Source organism: Purpureocillium takamizusanense, chromosome 10 (genome assembly GCF_022605165.1).
Source record: "Purpureocillium takamizusanense chromosome 10, complete sequence".
NCBI lineage: Eukaryota > Fungi > Ascomycota > Sordariomycetes > Hypocreales > Ophiocordycipitaceae > Purpureocillium > Purpureocillium takamizusanense.
The window spans coordinates 40,747-57,950 of NC_063077.1; the positions used below are offsets into that span (position 1 = coordinate 40,747).

At 56.7% G+C, this 17,204-nt stretch overlaps 8 protein-coding genes across 10 annotated transcripts; 5 read left to right on the plus strand and 3 right to left on the minus strand.

Annotated features, from left to right (window-relative positions):
* Window positions 1–1,611: 1,611 nt before the first annotated feature.
* JDV02_009512 (uncharacterized protein) lies at window positions 1,612–3,408 on the plus strand. 3 transcript variants are annotated; one of them, XM_047991179.1, is made up of 3 exons: window positions 1,612–1,795; window positions 1,906–1,984; window positions 2,085–3,408. In XM_047991179.1, the coding sequence occupies exons 1-3, from the start codon at window positions 1,773–1,775 to the stop codon at window positions 3,222–3,224; spliced, it is 1,242 nt and encodes a 413-aa protein (XP_047847189.1). In that variant the 5' UTR covers window positions 1,612–1,772; the 3' UTR covers window positions 3,225–3,408. The 3 variants fall into 3 exon arrangements, with proteins under 3 accessions (XP_047847189.1, XP_047847191.1, XP_047847190.1); XM_047991181.1 differs by having other exon boundaries at window positions 1,612–1,984; XM_047991180.1 differs by having other exon boundaries at window positions 1,906–3,408.
* A 665-nt stretch (window positions 3,409–4,073) lies between these two features.
* Window positions 4,074–6,032, plus strand: JDV02_009513 (uncharacterized protein; the record flags this gene model as incomplete). Its single annotated transcript, XM_047991182.1, has 6 exons — window positions 4,074–4,296; window positions 4,357–4,553; window positions 4,612–4,982; window positions 5,062–5,187; window positions 5,245–5,749; window positions 5,814–6,032. 6 exons carry the CDS (start codon window positions 4,074–4,076, stop codon window positions 6,030–6,032), a joined length of 1,641 nt encoding a protein of 546 aa, XP_047847192.1.
* Window positions 6,033–6,726: 694 nt separating this feature from the next.
* On the plus strand, window positions 6,727–7,789 carry JDV02_009514 (uncharacterized protein). The gene is made up of 3 exons (XM_047991183.1): window positions 6,727–6,910; window positions 6,972–7,128; window positions 7,190–7,789. Exons 1-3 carry the CDS (start codon window positions 6,849–6,851, stop codon window positions 7,697–7,699), a joined length of 729 nt encoding a protein of 242 aa, XP_047847193.1. The 5' UTR covers window positions 6,727–6,848; the 3' UTR covers window positions 7,700–7,789.
* A 215-nt stretch (window positions 7,790–8,004) lies between these two features.
* Window positions 8,005–11,238, minus strand: JDV02_009515 (uncharacterized protein). The gene has a single exon (XM_047991184.1). The coding sequence runs from the start codon at window positions 9,778–9,780 to the stop codon at window positions 8,017–8,019; it is 1,764 nt and encodes a 587-aa protein (XP_047847194.1). The 5' UTR covers window positions 9,781–11,238; the 3' UTR covers window positions 8,005–8,016.
* JDV02_009516 (uncharacterized protein) lies at window positions 10,823–12,176 on the minus strand (the record flags this gene model as incomplete). Its single annotated transcript, XM_047991185.1, has 2 exons — window positions 11,913–12,176; window positions 10,823–11,829 (listed from the first exon to the last, which is right to left on the minus strand). Exons 1-2 carry the CDS (start codon window positions 12,160–12,162, stop codon window positions 10,823–10,825), a joined length of 1,257 nt encoding a protein of 418 aa, XP_047847195.1. The 5' UTR covers window positions 12,163–12,176.
* A 311-nt stretch (window positions 12,177–12,487) lies between these two features.
* Window positions 12,488–13,908, plus strand: JDV02_009517 (uncharacterized protein). Its single transcript, XM_047991186.1, has 3 exons — window positions 12,488–13,150; window positions 13,206–13,518; window positions 13,597–13,908. Exons 1-3 carry the CDS (start codon window positions 12,552–12,554, stop codon window positions 13,819–13,821), a joined length of 1,137 nt encoding a protein of 378 aa, XP_047847196.1. The 5' UTR covers window positions 12,488–12,551; the 3' UTR covers window positions 13,822–13,908.
* A 95-nt stretch (window positions 13,909–14,003) lies between these two features.
* On the minus strand, window positions 14,004–15,653 carry JDV02_009518 (putative secondary metabolism biosynthetic enzyme; the record flags this gene model as incomplete). The annotated part of the gene is made up of 3 exons (XM_047991187.1): window positions 14,004–15,145; window positions 15,203–15,407; window positions 15,468–15,653. 3 exons carry the CDS (start codon window positions 15,651–15,653, stop codon window positions 14,004–14,006), a joined length of 1,533 nt encoding a protein of 510 aa, XP_047847197.1.
* A 468-nt stretch (window positions 15,654–16,121) lies between these two features.
* Window positions 16,122–17,113, plus strand: JDV02_009519 (uncharacterized protein; the record flags this gene model as incomplete). Its single annotated transcript, XM_047991188.1, has 4 exons — window positions 16,122–16,242; window positions 16,314–16,620; window positions 16,697–16,780; window positions 16,858–17,113. The coding sequence occupies 4 exons, from the start codon at window positions 16,122–16,124 to the stop codon at window positions 17,111–17,113; spliced, it is 768 nt and encodes a 255-aa protein (XP_047847198.1).
* Between the last annotated feature and the right edge of the window lie 91 nt (window positions 17,114–17,204).

Sequence of the window (17,204 nt, forward strand, 5' to 3'; positions counted from 1 at the left end):
GTATTCCGCATCCGAAAGGAAGCAAGCTGAGCTTCGAGTCGACGCATGCGCATTCCACCCTCAGTCACGCTGGGGCCCCGGTCCCTGCGACAATGTTTATCTCGCCGTTCAACAGCGTTACATTGCCGGCGCGGAGCGAGGAAACAGATCAGCCCGTCTGACAGTCTGGAACAAAGGGCTGGCTGGTGCAGACGCCAGCAGCCGTTCGCTTGCCTTGGAAGTGCTGGCGTGGTATACTACCGTCTGGTGGTGCTGGCGCCTCCAGTCGCATCTGCGTACAGAAGAATTGCCTTTTTAAGAAGCTCATTTTTTCCGAGTGCCGCCGCCGTCGGGGAGATTCTGCCCATGTGGCGGCTTCACTGTCTCGCCCTCTCCGACGAAGTAAGCGCCGTGTATGTGTGCGTGCAATCGTACGCCCGTTTCTCCTCCTATCACTGTCCGGCTGTGCCTGAAAGCCGCCCTTTGCCGGACGACACCGTCCCTCCGTTCGGCAATTTGCTCTGACCCGCGATCCGATAGATCGGGGCGGAGGGCTAGTGAGGCAAAGGCGCACGGCGGCGGCGGCGGCGCCCCCCACCGCCCCTCGTCAGATCGCGGCCCTGGAGCCGCCGCCAAGTGGAGTGGACAGCGCTCCTGTCGTCGGCGCTCGCTTACACCTAGCAGCTGTCGAGAATACAGAGAAGTTGCACCATTCCATGTACAGTTACTGTAATACTTCGGAGCCACCTGTCGACTTGACCGTGCCGGGATGCGATTATGTCCATCAGCGAGGCGCAACCAAACACATCAGGGGCCCACAGAAAGGGGAGTGGCAGAGGGCGATAGACAAGTCGCCTTGTTTTCTTCCTACTTCAATTTCACACCATGGCGTACCGGTGGATGTGGAAGTGGAGCGGATGGCGCCGCGAAAGATGGAGGACTATGCTGGCCGGGCGGAAGAGTGGCTTAGATGGCTGTCGCCAGCGGCTGTGACGCGTTCCCAGACAGGCAATTCGGACTCGCTGTGTGCCACACAAGACCACCCCAAGAGCCCGGAAGGAAAGAAATTCGCGGGCTGTGCCAAGGCCTGTATCAATATAGACTTCGTCAATGAAGACGAGAGCTTCTCCGTCGCCGTGTGTAGTGACTCTCCCCAAATTCAACGGAGGGACGTCACACGATGATCTCCGTATGATCACCTTTGGTTAGCCGTGGTGGTACCACAGCCTGTGCTGACCGGCTGGTGGAAGAAAGACTGTGAAACCTTTATTATGCATGCTGCGCCGCCGACGTGATGGTGAAGGCCTCGCCCTCACCCCGCGAGGGCAACGGGAACCAACACGCCCTTTGCTGCTCTTCCCGCGGCGGGCCCTCAAGCCACGGCAGGCTGTGAACTGGAACCAGTGGCCACCACCCACACACCAGCGCTGACCATGTGCTAACTGACCAACGGGGGAAAAGGGCACCTCATCAGCCCACCCGTTATCCCTGAAGCAACCATGTGAGATGATACGGGCTGGCTGCACAGGCGAAGTTGAGTGCCAGCAGGGTGTCTCGTCAAAGACCATATTAGGCCCTTGCCACCAAAAATATGCGCTTGCTAGCCGTCATTACGTCTCCGAGTTGGGAACGCAGCTCGATGTGAAGTTTTAAGACTGACGGCTGCCCATTCCCCAAAGCCCCCCCCTGCTCAACCTACCCCAGAAAGTAACTCCCGGCATCCTCAAGAGCCAGACCGCATACTCTCGTAACCGTAGGTGGTAAAACGACGCAGGGGAACCAACAAAGCGACTATGGCGCCATCGTCCAACACCTCGTGAGCCGATGCCCTTCTTTTCCCTTTCCCTGCTTTCTCTTGCAGCATGTCCGAATTCTCTACCTTGCCATGCTGTTAGTCCAGACTATTGGTGCTGACCAGCCAAACAGCGAACAGGGCGGCTTCTCGGGATGGGTCGCTAAACCCCCCCGCATGCGAACAGCCTGTACGCAGTGCCATGCCGCAAAGGTAAAGAGACCATCATCACCTCATCGGCGCCGACCTGGCGTGCTCGCTCGCTCGCCCGCCTGCTACCTCCAAAAGGCTGCTAACGCCATCTTGCATCTAGATACGGTGCAGCGGCGACAAGAGCGGTTGTCAAAGATGCAACAGCCTCGGTCTGCACTGCGAGTATGTCGTGTCCATGGTGGGTAGGACACCCAAGCGGCAGCGCAAGAGCTCCGAGGCCCGATCGCAGAGAGCCCACCCATCACCGCCTGAGAGTCAACCATCCGAACAGTCGCTGCCTCGGTCATCCTGTCCGTCGACGAGCGGCTCTGTCAGCGAAGCTTCAGTCTCCGCAGCCAACGCTGCCGGCGACAACTTCGATGTCTCGCGAACCATATTTGTCTCGGGGCCGTCCATGACCCAGACAGACTTTACAGATGACCAGCTCTTCGATTACCTCAACGATGAAAGCTGGGCATCAGGAGGAGCAGCGGTAGCCTGTCCAACGGGTATTGATGACGGGCAGAACTTCCCTGAGGCGACAGGGTTCGAGATCGAAGGCTTTTCTATACCGCAAGACATCAACCCTCCGGCAACTAGCGGACCGTGCTCATCCATGGCCATGCCGGTGAATCAGCCCCCATCCCAGTCTTCCGGAATACCAAGCTTCTTCCCTATGAGCCCGCGGTCGCCTAGTCACAACGCAGCCGCCGCATCTGGACAAAGCAGCCAGGACTGGGCGCAGTTTGTGCACGTCGTGGCTCTTTGCAAAATGGTCCGACTGCTGGAGAGCCACGTACAGACCAAGTCGACGGCCGTGGACGAGGTGATGCGTTTGAACCAAGCTTGTATCAGGGACATTTCGAAAATATCCGCCAAGAAAGAGTATATGCAGTGCAGGAGCTGTCCTGCTCTGATATCGACCATCATGGAGCTTATTGTCACGCTCTATGAGGATATCACCAAGCACCCAAGTCACGAGCAACTGGCCACATCAGCGTTGTCAACGCCCAACGCGCCGTTCTTGCAGTTTGGGGTCTTTGAGCTCGACCCTGAGGAGCAGACCGTAATCCGCAACAGAATCATCCGCAAGGAGGCCCAAAAATGCGTCCAAATTATACAATTTCTGAAGCGGCTGCTTGAGTCCGAACTGAACACCCCAGACAAGGGATCTGCACAATCTCAGGCGCTGGGAAACTGGTACGAAGGCATGGAGAGAAGGATGAGCGATCTTGTTTCGAGTTTGGTGCCTTTGACGTAACTGTTTATGGACAACTCCTAGAGAGGTGCCGAGGCACGGGTTCGAGTTTTTTTTGGTTTCAGATGTGCGCCGATCGGCTGCTTGTTTCCATTAAATGTTTATGGCGGTGCTGCTTGCATGTACGGAAGCCTAGGTCCGGCTGAGGCTTAAGTCTGTACATATTGAGACCTATGACCAGATCTACATGAAGAAAGACTTCAACTGCAAACACCGCATTAACTCCGTAGTCCTCCATGAGGGCCGTCCTGTTACTACAAAGAATGTTTCATGCCAGTCGTTTGTCTCTAGTCTGCGAATCTGTAGCTGTCGACGGACGGCGTCCAATGCTAGCCTGTAGCACGTAAGAAGGATGCGATATGTGTCACAGATGAACGTGACTCCATTTGTTTGGCCTACGTGGTAGCCTCATAGAATCTTGCGTCATTAGTCTTGCTGATGTGTCACCGCCGCATCACATCCATGGCCCCCGTAGAGAGTAGACCGGGGACTATTCGGTGCAGCTACCGGCGCGCTCTTGCATGCCATCCGATAGACCGGACCAATTCCTGGAGCCCGGCAGACGTTCGAGACTCTGGGGGCCACTGTGTGTTTTGATCGGGGACTCTGACGTAGTGTCGTGCCCAGCGGACCGCACCGCGGACCGATGGCCAACCGCCGAGCATTAGGCTCCCTAGTCGGCCGTACCTTATCAGCCGCAGCAGGTTGTGTCAGATAAAAACTGCTGTAGCTCTTTGGTCGACACATGGTGAGCTGAGGTATTCTGACTTTTGCCAAGTCTCTGTGGTATTACGAGAGGAATATTGTTTGTGACTCCAGCCATTGGCATCAGACCAGACCAGCGGCACAGCAATGCCTGCCGCAAGCACGCTCGGTTACTTCACGACGAATGCTATGACCCCACTGGTGGTCATTGCCGTAGTCGTCGTGTATACAGCATACTCTATCGTGCAGTATGCACAGCTTCGGGCCTTCAAAGGCCCAAAATGGGCCGCCTTGTCGAAGCTCTGGTTGCTTAATTGCGTTCAGAGCGGGAAGATGCACCACATTTTCCACGATATTAGCAGAAAATATGGTGATTATGCCGTCGATGGCAGACTGAGAAATCATTCGGGAGACTGACAGCAAAATCAAGGGAAATTCGCTCGCATCGGGCCCAGGACGCTGCTCGTCGCAGACGTGGAGTTTCTCCGCAAAGTCAATGCGCCCAAGAGCAAGTATCACCGCTCAGACTGGTACAAGGGATCTCGCTTTACTCCGAACGAGGATACTTTGATTAGTATGACTGATGAGGTTGAGCACAAGTCCTTGCGATCAAGGATGATGGCGGGCGTTCGTCTGATCCTCCATCTGTTCATGTTGCCGCTTGTGACTAACACTGAACGTATAGTACAACTTGAAGAAGGAAAACGAGCGGTGTGAGAGCGCAATTAACAGTCAACTCGGCGTTATGCTCGATCTCATTGAGTCAAAGTATCTCTCGGATCCAACCAGCGGCAAAGTCCAGCCTTTGGACTGGGGCTACCTGGCGAGCTACTTTTCCATTGACTCCATTACCGACATCTCCTTTAGCCAGCCCCTTGGCGATCTCAAGGAAGACAAGGACAAGTGGAATTTCCTCCATAACACTGAGGATAATCTCAAGCCAATGTCGTTTTTCACAATCTACCCCGAAATTCTCAACATCATCCCCACTACCCTCATGGTCAAGTTTCTTGCGCCTCATCCGGACGATAACAGCCCCTTTGGCATGGTCATGGGGTGAGTGCTCATTGTATATTGACAGCTAAAGTGAATGAAGCGGAAGTCAAGGATCACTTGTACTGACGAAGAGGGGCAGTTTCGCGCGTAGGTGCGCCCGCGAGCGCTATGGACCGAACAAAGTCGAAAAGAACGACATGCTCGGCGTGTTCGTGCGCCAAGGCATGACACAACATGAAGCAGAGCGAACTGGGCTGCTCCAACTGTGAGTGACGCTTATGAAACACTCACTCGATGTATCATCTGACAACCACCCCTTTAGTGTTGCTGGCTCGGACACAGTCGCTACCTCTCTCCGGGCTGCCATCCTGTACATCGCCAGTGACCCATCCATTGTGTATCGCATCCGCGCCGAGCTGGCCGCTGCTGGTGTCTCTCCAAACCGCCCCACGTCAGAGATCATCAGCTACAGTGAGGCGCGAAACATCAAGTATCTCATCGCCGTGGTCCGTGAGGTGCTGCGTATCCATCCACCAGCGATTGCAACGATGGAAAAGCAACTGGGTAACGAGGACGATGTTCTTCCGGACGGGCGCGTCATCCCCGCTAGGACCATCATTGCCCTTTCGCTGACCACGATTCTCCGGGATCCGGAGGTCTTTGGCTCGGATGCAGATCTTTTCAGGCCGGAGCGATGGCTCGAGGACATGGACGAGGAGAGGAAAAAGAAGATGGATCGAGCGCACGAGCTTATTTTTGGATCGGGACGGTTCATCTGCCTCGGTCGCGAGATTGCGATGATGCACATTGTCAAGGTGGTTTCGGAGGTACGCCGCCGCGCTCCCAACAAATGTCTACGCTATGGTAGTTGAAGCGTGCTGACCAGGACAGATCTTCTACCGATATGATGTCAATATCATGACACCGGAAAAGCCATGGCACAGCCTCGCATTCGGCATCTTTGTGCAGCATGACCAATGGGTCAAGGTGACCAAACGGGATCTCAGCCGTGAAGGGGTTCCGCTGTCCATTGGCGTGACGGAGAATGGGATGGCCAACGGCGCTCTACTGGGAGAGGCCCCGGTGCATGTGTCCGCTTCGAGGCAGTAGAGGAAAAGGATCATTGAGTCGTACTGGCGACAATAGTTTTGCTTGATGAAATACATGCATCGCGTTCATCTTCATCCTTGTGCTCTGTTGATGTATCCCACGTGGCTGGTCCCAAGTGATGGCCGCGAAACACGCGTTGCATCGCCTGGCACGTACACCCTGGGAGACCCTGCAAGCCAAGATAGGCTTTTTGGACCGTGTGTAGTTAGTAGCACTGCCACGGTCGTCCGTTACACTATGCCGGGCAAAGTACATGATAACATCAAAGACGGACTGCATTTCAATAGCAAAGTGAGCAACGGTCCATGTTTCAGGGCCAGAGGCCGCCCCGGAGGAGAGACATGCCCTGCGATCCCTCGGGCAAATGTAAGGGGCCGCAACCTATGGCTCTGTGCAAACCTCCAGCAACCGATCGGTGTGCGCAAAAGACCCCAATTGACCAGCGGCCCATGCTGCGCCCAACGTGCAGACGGTCACGTTCCAGCGGTAACGCCTCTCTCGCGGCCCGCTTGAATGAGCGACCCCAGTCGGCGACTTTCGCCGGAGACATTTGCGCCAGAGCGGACCGCGGCACGGTGGCGTCGCCCCCCCCCCTTTGCCACCATGAGAGCTCCGATGCCCCTGACAATTGATAAGATCGTGACGCCATGCCTGCAGGAGGAGTGGCAGCCGTCGTAGTGCAGCTTTACCCGGGAAGCGTGCAGTACAGCAACACCTCACGGCACACAGTTTGTGTAAGAGCCCGCATCGCATCAAACCTCAAGACTCCCCGCACCCACAGGACGCCTACCGCAGAGACACCATCAAATCGCCACCATGGCCGCAACGATGGTAGCCAGCACAAAGTCGGTTGGCGAGCTCAACCGCGAGTGGTTTGAGTGAGTTTCTCTTTCCCGGAGCAGCCATTGATTGGCGCCGTGTTGACCCTGTGCTACGCAGCTCCATGGCCGTGTCCGCGTATAAAGCGGACTGGGTTCGCGACCTCATGCAGCAGATCAGCTCTTTTCTGCGGGACCACGTCGACTGGATCGCGAAACCACGAGAAGGAGGACTCAAGATTCTTGACTATGCCTGTGGCGGAGGCATCGTGTCGATGGTACTGCCATTGCCCCTTTCGCAGCACAAGTCATATCCGCCGCTAATGACCATCAATTCAGAGCTTGGCGCCTTATGCTTCCACGCTTCGAGGCATCGACATCTCCGGCGGTATGGTTGAGCAGTATAATGACACGGCACGCCACCTGGGCCTGTCTGCGGACAAGATGCACGGCGTCCGCGGTGACCTACTCAACGACACCGTGGCTATGAGCGGCTCGGAGCTTAGCGGGTTCGACGCCGTGCTGATGTCGATGGCCCTCCACCACGTCGCCGACCCCGCCAAGATGATCAAGAAGCTCGCCGAGCGTCTGGCGCTGGGGGGGTCGCTGGTGATTATTGACTGGATTTCGCACGCGAGGACACCGGCGGGCCAGACGCCGCATCCGGCATCTCACACCATTACGCGTCACGGATTTAGCGAGGAGGAGATGCAAGCAATGTTCACTGATGCTGGGCTGTCTGATTTTGGGTACCTTTTGCACCCTCAGAGGTCCAAGATGCCGATGGGTGGCGAGCAGCAGCTGTTTTTCGCGAGAGCCAGAGCCCCGCTAGCAAATCAACACCTCTAGCGGGTAAGTTGGCGTTGAGGTGAACTAGACTTTCATAGAGCCCTCAATGTTACACGTACGAAATAGTATAATGATAGATACAGTCACTTGTGCTCTTGGTCCATAGCTGAGGTGTGTTTGCATCTAATTTACTGCTCTGGCATCTCATTACTAGGCCCCGGCGTTGATCACATCCGAGGCAAAGCAACTATATGAACTCATTCATCAAAGTGGTATTAGTCTTGAGGTACGGCAATCTCATTGTTTTACACCACATCCCTAGCCACAGCCGTAGCACCTCATAATGCTGGTATATGATCCCCGATACAACCGACGCATCATGCAGCCTCCGATGCGTCCTTTTCTTCGCTCGCCGGCGCCTGCTGCTGCTGCGGGCCGGGACGGAAGTCGTTCCACTCCGGGACGAAAGCAAACAAGAACCCAACGCCAAGCAGGGCGATGGCGATGGCGAATGACACTTTCAATCCGTCCATGTATGCCTCAAGAACACCATGCAGCTCGTCGCCTGAGAACTCGACACGCAACTGGGCAGCACCTAGATGAAGCAGCGCACTCGGATCGACGTTTGGCGCGTGGACGAGAATCCTCTTCACCAATGTAGAGGCGAAGGCGGCTTGTGCGCACGCAACGGAGAAGGAGCCGCCAATGATCTGGAAGAACAGAGTGATGGCGGACACAGAGGATATGTCCATGGGTGGCACGGCGGCTTGGTTGGCCATGAGGGGGATTTGCAGCGTCATGCCCATGCCCATACCTGCGATGAGCTGGAATCCGACATACCTGCCGGCCGAAGTATCGAGGCCGAATGTGTACATGAGGCCTGCGCCGATGGTCGCAGTGGCGGCACCAATGGCCATGAGCGGCGCCCAGGATCGACCGTACACCGAGACGACAAAGCCTGCCGCAATGCTCAGGAAGCAGCCGATGTTGATGGGCAGGTTCCGGACGCCAGACGCAATCGGCGACGCCCCTTGGACCGACTGGAAGTAGATGGGAAGGTAGTAAATGAGGATGAAGAACCCGCCAGACACGAAGAAAACATGAGCGCAATTCGCCCACACACGCCGCATCCTCATCAGGCGAGGCTCGAGGATGGCCCGCTCACCCATGTACAGCTCGTTGCCGACAAAGAGCGCCGAGATCAGGACGAATCCGATAATGGTGCCAATGACCGTGCTGTCAGACCAGGACTTAAATGAGCCACCCCATTGGAAGGCGAGAATGAAGCACACGACGGCGGCCATGACCAAAAATGTCCCGACAAGATCCATCTGTAGGATCTTTTCCCTCATCGTCGCCGGTTGGGGCTGCGCCGCCTTGGGCGTCTTGTAGAAGAGGAGAATAATCGCGGCAGTGACTCCACCGATGGGCAGGTTGATCCAGAAGCACCACCGCCATGTTACCGACTGCGTCAGGGCGCCACCGATCAGGGGTCCAGCGAGCGAGGCCACGGCGTAGGTAGCGCCCCCCAGGCCCATGAATGCCGGGACGTACTTGGGCGGCGCCGAGAACGCTATGAGAATAAAGACACCTGCCGTGACACCAGAGGCGCCAAGGCCCGTAATGGCGCGGCCGACGACGAGCGCGGTACTGTTGGGGGCGAGAGCGCAGATGAGGCTGCCCACCTCGAAGATGAACATGGAGAGGAGGAATGTCAACTTCTTGGGAAAGTACTTGAATATCTTGCCCCAGGTTGACTGAAAAGCTGCGGAAACCAACATGATGGCGGCGCCGTACCAGCTGACGTCCTTGATGGTGTGGAACTCGTTGGTGATGTAGGGAATCGCGGTCGCAAGAATCGTGGTGTCGAGGTTTGCGGCGAACAGAGCCAGGAACAGGCCGATCATGATGAAGGCCAGGGCGCGAGGACCTGGAAAGTCGGAGGTGTCCATGACCCATCCTCCTCCTCCTCCTGAGGCGTCGGCCGCATCATCCTCTTGTTGCGGCTTCTCATCAACTGCGGGCTCCTGCATGTGTTCGCTGGGGTTGTTGCTCGTGCTGCAAGAGTTGACTTCTTTGACGGGCAGCCCGTCAAGGGGCTTTTCGGTGTACTTTTGGGCCATATCGGCGGATTGGTCCATTGCTGGACGGGTGGAGTTGGTTTATTAGGGTGTTGTTGATCAAGTCTGCGACCGCAAGGCTCCCTGGCGGATGATCAGCGTAATAATGGAAGCTTCGTATTAGGTGCTTTCCTGGCCGCAATGAAGTATGCAAAATTTCCAGACCAGCTCAGGTTGAAAGAAGCTGGAAGAATCCTGCGCCTCGTGGCTGAAGGATCATGGAAGACTAGCCGACACCGAGCTTCAAAAAAACCTCCTAATAAAATGAAGATGGTGCCTGCTCTTTCATGTATTCCATGTTTTAGCGTACGCCCACGCTCGATCTCCCTGCATTAGCCTGCGCTGGGAGCAACGGCCCGTTGCGTGTTACCCACCGAGACAAGGGAAAGCAACAGGTTCCGTGAAGGTGCGGGGAGAGGAAGCGCACCGGGCGAGGATAACTCCCCAGCAGGCCTCTGTGGTGAGACATCCGTTAGCTCGGCCACTTTTACGGCCAACGCGCACACGGTGTGGTAACTCTCCGCAGACATTCCCGGGTTTGGTCCAACCGGAAAGTTTAGCGAAAGAATGTGCCCGAGGTGCTACCACATTGGTGTGTGTGGTTTCACGAGCAAGCCTTGCGAGTTGATCTGCCGGCATATGTCGTCGCAACGGGTGCGGCAGCCCGATAAGCTTATGGGGGCCTTGGGGGCCATCCGGGTGCATGTTGCGGACCTAAATGTGTCCGAAAAAAGGAGTGTTTGGTCAGCTCGGTGACGCAATGGCTGAGGAGCTGTCTCACAGAGTCCAAAGCCAACATAATAACCTGGAAGCGTGGGAGCTGGACTTGCGCAGTGCGTCAGGTCGTTGGTCGTGTAAGTCGCTACGGACACATTTGAGTCGCACAACCAACATATGGGCTGATTGGCAGGGCTTTATCTTGCGGAAACAGTTGGACAGGGTTCACGAGACCTGAGGTTTCCAGTCTTATTACTTGTGAATGGAAGTTGGAAGAAGAGCTTGGCAAATTGTCAGGTCATGGGCCGACGTGCAAACACTCCAGACCCTCATCGTCAGATGAAACTTACGCCGGGCGGAGATCAATCGCCTGGACCCATGCGTTCCTCAGCGGATAGATCCTATCAATCTTCCACCCGGCCTCCTCCATAAGCTTCCGCCACTGCGCCTCCGTACGTTCCTGTCCGTTGGCCGTCATCATCATGTTGATGTCTCCGTACCGCGAGAGCCTCCCCATACGACCATCCGACAGAATGGACTCGAACACGACGAGGCGACTGACGGGCCCCGGCACAATTGCCTTTCGGACATTGCGCAGGATCGTGGCCGCCGGCTCGTCAGTCCAGTCGTGCAGACACCACTTCATGACGTAGACCTCGGTGGGTGGCACCCATTTGAGAAAGTCGCCGCCGATGAGGTTGGCTTGCGGGACGCGGTCTGTAAGATCGTCAAACGTGCCGCCCTTGGAGAAGAGATCGGAGCTGTGCGCAATGACATGGGGGAGGTCGTAGATGCTCCCCCGCATGGTGGGGAAGCTGCGCAGCAGCGTCGCGATGAAGGAGCCGCCGCCGCCGCCGAGATCGAGCACAGTCTTGTCCATGACTTCGGCCCACGGGTAGTCCTCGACGATGCCGGGCGCCATGGCAGACGCGCCGCCGCCCAGCGTGCGGTGCAGCCGGGGCATCCATCCTTGGCTATTAAAGTACTCAAACATGTTCAAGTCGGTGTCGAAGTTGATCTGCGCCGCCCATCGAGTGGCATCGCTCTTGACCGACTTGGGGATGCCGCGGGCAATGTCGTAAAATTCATTGCCGTATAGGTCGACCCAATTGTGCCACTGCGTCCAGTGGTCCGAACGGAGGAGCGTGGAGACGTGGGTGTTGGCGTATTCTCCCGTGCTAGAGTTGTAGCTGAAGATGCCGTTGTTGCGCAGCGGCATGAGGACCTGCCCGAGGCGATCTGCGCGAGCATTGCTTGCTTTGGCAAGTTCTTGGATGTTTAATGGGCCGTTGGCCAGGATATCGGCCAGATGGAGCTCGTTGGCCGCGACGAGACATTTGGTGTCGGTGTAGCCTGAAGGACATAAGTGACCACGGTCAGCACGAGGATGCCCACGGACAACTTGCGCAATGACAAGGCCCGCCATCATCACATACCCAAGAAGTGGTCAGCGAGAATCAAGTGCGCCGGTTGAAGCAGCTGCTCCACCTCGGCCAAGAGGTCGACGGCGTCGGAAGCGAGACCCGCGATGGCCTTGTCCGGGAGGCGCGTGTCATCGTGCAGTGCGCTTTGCAGCGCAGCAGCTGTTGCGGGAGACTTTAGCGCGTCGAGTGCCGTACGTAGCGTCTGCTGCAGATTCCCAAGCGCCGTAGCGAGACTATCCTCGCCAAAAGGCTGAGACGACATGGTTTCGGGTTGGGTTGCGGGGGCTTGCTCTAGCTCTAGTCGGATTGACGCAAGGAGATTCTACGATCAGTAGTGACACTGACAGATGTTCTTTGCTTCCTGCCGGTGACATCAGACTGCCAGTTGCCAGGCTTATTATCTACGCCGCACGGCTTCCAGCTCTCGTGCCCGTCGCGCATCGCCACGGCTGCAAGGAGGCCGTGACGGACTTACACCAAAGCCTAATCCAAACGTTGGCCCCCAAGCGGCGGCCGATACGGCGCGGCCCGTTATGTAATAAAGCTCCGGCCCGGATACATTTCTCTGGCAATGCTTTCCATTTGTCGGGGCCTTGACACCCTTTTCCTTTGCTCGCGCAACCCCCGGCCAGGGTCTGGAGCTGGCCGCCGATGTCAGTCAGACGTGGGGTTTCAATAAAATCGACGCTCTTTGGACTAGCAGCAACGATGCCGTCGTTGGCGCCGCCTACATTAACCATGCGATTCTACCTCAGCGCCGTCTCACACCTCTTTCTGGCCACCCAAGCCCGCGCTTGTCTTGCATCGACAGCCTCCAAGGTGTACACACAGTCTTTCCACAGCAACGCTACAATCAACATGCCCGCCCTCGACGTGCTCATCATCGGTGGCGGCCCCGGCGGCCTCGCCGTCGCGACGGGCCTCGCGCGGCAGCTCTACACGGCCGTCGTCTTCGACTCGGGCGTCTACCGCAACGCCCGCACCAAGCACATGCACAACGTCCCGACCTGGGACCACCGCGACCCGGCGGACTTCCGGGCCAAGGCGCGTGCCGACATCCTTGCGCGCTACGACACGATCCAGTTTGAGGAGACCAAGGTAGAGTCGGTGCGCCGCACGGACAACGGGCGCTTCGAGGCCACCGACGCCAAGGGCACGACTTGGACTGGCAAGAAGATTGTCCTGGCCTCGGGGGTGCGCGACATCTACCCCGACATCCCTGGCTACGATGACGTCTGGGGACGCGGCGTGTAAGTGTGAAGCGAACCTCGTACGGAATTTGACTGACTGGACACGGGTGGCCAGCTACCACTGCCTGTTCTGCGATGGCTTCGAGGACCGCGACTCCGCCTCGGCCGGCGTCCTCGCCATTGGCGACATTGCCAAGCTGCCTCCCGCCCTGCACCTCGCCCGCATGGCGAAGCGGCTCGCCAAAAAGGTCATCATCTACACCGATGGCTCCAAGGAGTTGTCCAGCCAGCTCGTGACGGCGCTGGGCAACGACACCATCATATCCATTGACGAGCGCCGCGTCACAAAGCTCCAAAAGGTCAACGATGACTCGTCCGAGACGATTGTGCATCTCGACGACGGCACGAGCATCTCGCACGGGTTTGTGGTACGTCGATTGACCCCTGTGCAGACCCTCTCATCAGGCGTCTTCAGCGCAGTGACCTAATTGAACCCTTCCCCACAGGTCCACAAGCCCAAGGGCCAAGTCAGCGGCCCCTTTGTAGAGCAGCTGGGCCTGGAGATCAATGAGATGGGGGTCATCAAGACGAACCAGCCCTTCTACGAGACAACTGTTCCTGGAGTCTTTGCGGTCGGGGACTGTGCGGCGCCCATGCCTGCCGTGGTGAATGCGTTGGCGATGGGCGCGTTTGCCGCCGGTGGCCTCGTCGCCCAGCTTGGAGCCGAGTGAGGGGGAGAGCCTACCAAGCACGAAGTACATAATTAGATGATCAATTCTTCTCATTATTAGTCAAGCCCTTCATCATTGCATGCTGAAGCCAGATGTCGTTGATTGGTTGAATGAGAATTGATTTCAGAGGGCCATCTATTCATGTTCCCTACATCCGACCTACATCATCATTACCATCCAGGTCATTCAAGTCCCAATGTTTTCCCAATGCGATTCAGCGCATCCTCTAGCACCTCAGCCGGCATCGCGAAATTGATTCTCGCCCATCCGTCCATCGGCTCTGGAGTGTCGCTTTTCCCGCGCATATGGAAACTCTTGCCAGGAGAGACGAGCACCGAGGCCTCACGCCGCAGCACATCAATGACATCCTCACCCTCGTGCCCCGAGACAGACATCCTTCGTCGCTTCATGTTGGTCGGATCATCTTCCTGTTGGCCTTGGGATGACGATGCAGCCGCAGTCTCGTCACGGCTGCGCCGCTGCAGATCCCCGACCTTAACCCCAAGATATGCGAGCACGTACGGGCCGCTCGTCGCTGGAATAAAAGGCACACCCCATTTCTGCAGCCGGCGAGACATAATCTTGTGATGTTCCCGCAGTCGCTGTCGGTTCTGGGCGACGAGCGCATCGAATGAATCAGAGGTCAGCAGGGCAGACGTAACTAACATGGAAATGGTCGGAAGTTGAGTTGTCGACAAGAGGCCAAGGGACGTTGTGAGGAGCGAAGGCCCTGCAACTGTCGCGTAAGCCTCCGATGAGTCTCCGTTTGTCTCACTGCTCACTGGGCGTCGTCTCGACACATGAACGCCCATGCGGAACCCACTTGATCCAAGGTCCTTTGAGGTGCTCCAGATGACACTAATTGGAGGCGTCTTATCGGCCTCGAGCTCGAGCGCAAGGGCAGAAACAAACGGCACAGCGTGGTGCTCCTTTGATCCGTTGACAGCGGTAGCCTCTGGTGTCCCGCCACCATTCTCCCCAAGACTCGTCACTCCATTTGTCTCAGGCAAACTCTCCGTCGCTGAAAAGTCCGAGATTGCATAGACTTCATCAGAGATGTAATGCAGCCCGCGCTCAGCACACCAGTGGATTGCCTCCTGCAAGATGTGTCTGGGGTAGCACCGAGCAATCGGATTGTGAGGGTTCGTTATCACCAAGGCCTTGACACAGTCCTCGTCATCACAGTTCTCGATTGCTCTTTGGAGTGCCGGAACCAGTGACTCCGAGAGCAGGTCTTCCGGCTGGTCTAGTAGGCACACAGCATCGGTATACACCGGGATGATATTGATGTTTGGGCGGAGCACGAAGTGAAAGTCGAATCCACCTTCATCTCAGTGTCAGTGATCATGTCGGCTCAAAAATGGAGCGTGCGGCAACTCACTCCAGTACGGTGCCAACACCAGGACACTGTCGCCTACTTCGCAGAGACTAAACAGTAGCGAGTCCAGGCAGCTGCTTGCCCCGGGCGTGACGACAATGTCCCTAGTCTCTACCCTGGACACGGGGTCAAAGTATTTGTTGAAGAACGCGGCAAAGGCCTCTTGCAGCTTGGGGTCGCCACCAAATCCATCCGGATACGACAGTTTCTATACACGGTGTCAGGGCACGCCCACCCGCGAACGAAGCGACACATTAGTAGCACCTACCGCCTCCGTCAAGTTCTCCTGGATGGCGGTCTTGCAAATCTCGACAATTTCTGGGCGTAGCAGCCAGTTCTCTGCTGTTGCGAGGTCAATCTTGCGCGTGGCGCTTGTACGCTCTGCAATCGTGGCGGCGATCTTGGGTAGGATGGCCGAGGCTGTCTTTTGCATTCGCGACGATAGTTCCGCCATGGCTGTGTAATATTCTGGGCTTATTCTTTGATGTAGCTTTGGTTTGACATTGAATCGTTATGTTCATCAAAGTAATGCCTAATGCAGTCGTTGGCGACGGTCTGGTGTTCAGGGTTCGGATACTTGCACGGCCAAAGCATTCGGTTAGCGCAATCGTCAGCAGCCGGCTTCAAGTACCCGACAGCAAAGCTTATCGCTGAGCACTTGTAAAGCAAACGGCCCGGTCCGCTCAGGTGCGCGTGGCTTCTTGCGACTCGACCCAAGCCGCGGTCACCATGGGTAAACCGGGACCCGGAGTCTTGACCTTCTACGGCATCCTGTCATAGCTGCCATATATGGATGTCTTCAAAAGTCATTCCTCGCCCTAGGTGTCAGATTGGCTTGACTCATAGGTACATCAATAGTCCAAATTTTATCACGATTTTCGATATCACAACAAAGACAGCAGACGTCCTTACACTACACAAAATGGCAACCGCGGCCGTGACTATGACCAGCACCAACGACGATCTAGCCCACATGAAGAACCCTGATGTTGTCGAAGGGGATCCCGAGTTTGACGGGAGGGTTATAATCTACGTCATCAAAGGTGAGGACGCAACCTCAATCACAACCGACACGCAAAACGAGGCCGCAACAGTCATTTGACGTATCACACAGCCGACGAGACTTCGTACATCAACTACATCAAGCCACTCATTCTGGCGCGAGAACTGAACGCCCCGCACCTTCTGGCCATCATTGACACGCACAGCCAGTGGTACTATTCCATCCACCCTGAGCGTTACGTGCCGGCCATCCGCGACAGGGACCCGGTCACCGGGGAAGACGCCGTCGTTTTTGAAGGCACGGCATGTATCCAGTACCTTGCCGACCGGTTCGACAAGGATGGCGATTGGACTGGCCGGACGGCAGCTGAAAAGGCGGCCGTCATGTCCTGGACCGAGTACCAGACCGCCGGGATAGGGTATGCTGGCAGCGCGCCCTCGGGCGTCGACGACGCAGCAAGATGTGGTTGTCGGCATGGCTAACACATGTTGCAGCGCCACCGCCAAGTACTGGCTCTATTTTCTGCGCGGATACCCCACCAGAGCAAACCCAGTCCAGCTGCCTCGCACCATTGAGAAGTAAGTACGCTTGTGATGCCATGTTGTCGACGCCTCGGGCGGCCGGTCGGTCGGTCGCTAACTATGGTCACCGCAAGGCTTCACTCCAACACCCTGAAGCAATGGGACGTGTTGGAGCAGCAGCTGTCAAAGCCCGGGCAGGATTATGTTGCGGTGGGCCACCGCCCGACGCTGGCCGACCTGGCCTACTACCCATTCGCCATGCCGTGGATGTTCAAGTTCCTCAGCGTGGACATCAAGGACTGGCCGCACATTGAGCAGTGGGCCGCGAGGATGTCGGCGCGGCCGGCGTTCAAGGCCGTGCTGGAGTCCGCACCAACCATTGGGCACTGAAGAAGAGCAAGACAACAGGAACATGAAATGTTTCCGACCTGGAGTTAGCAATGCTGTGCGACTGAGTACTGTAGTTACAACATACACAGAG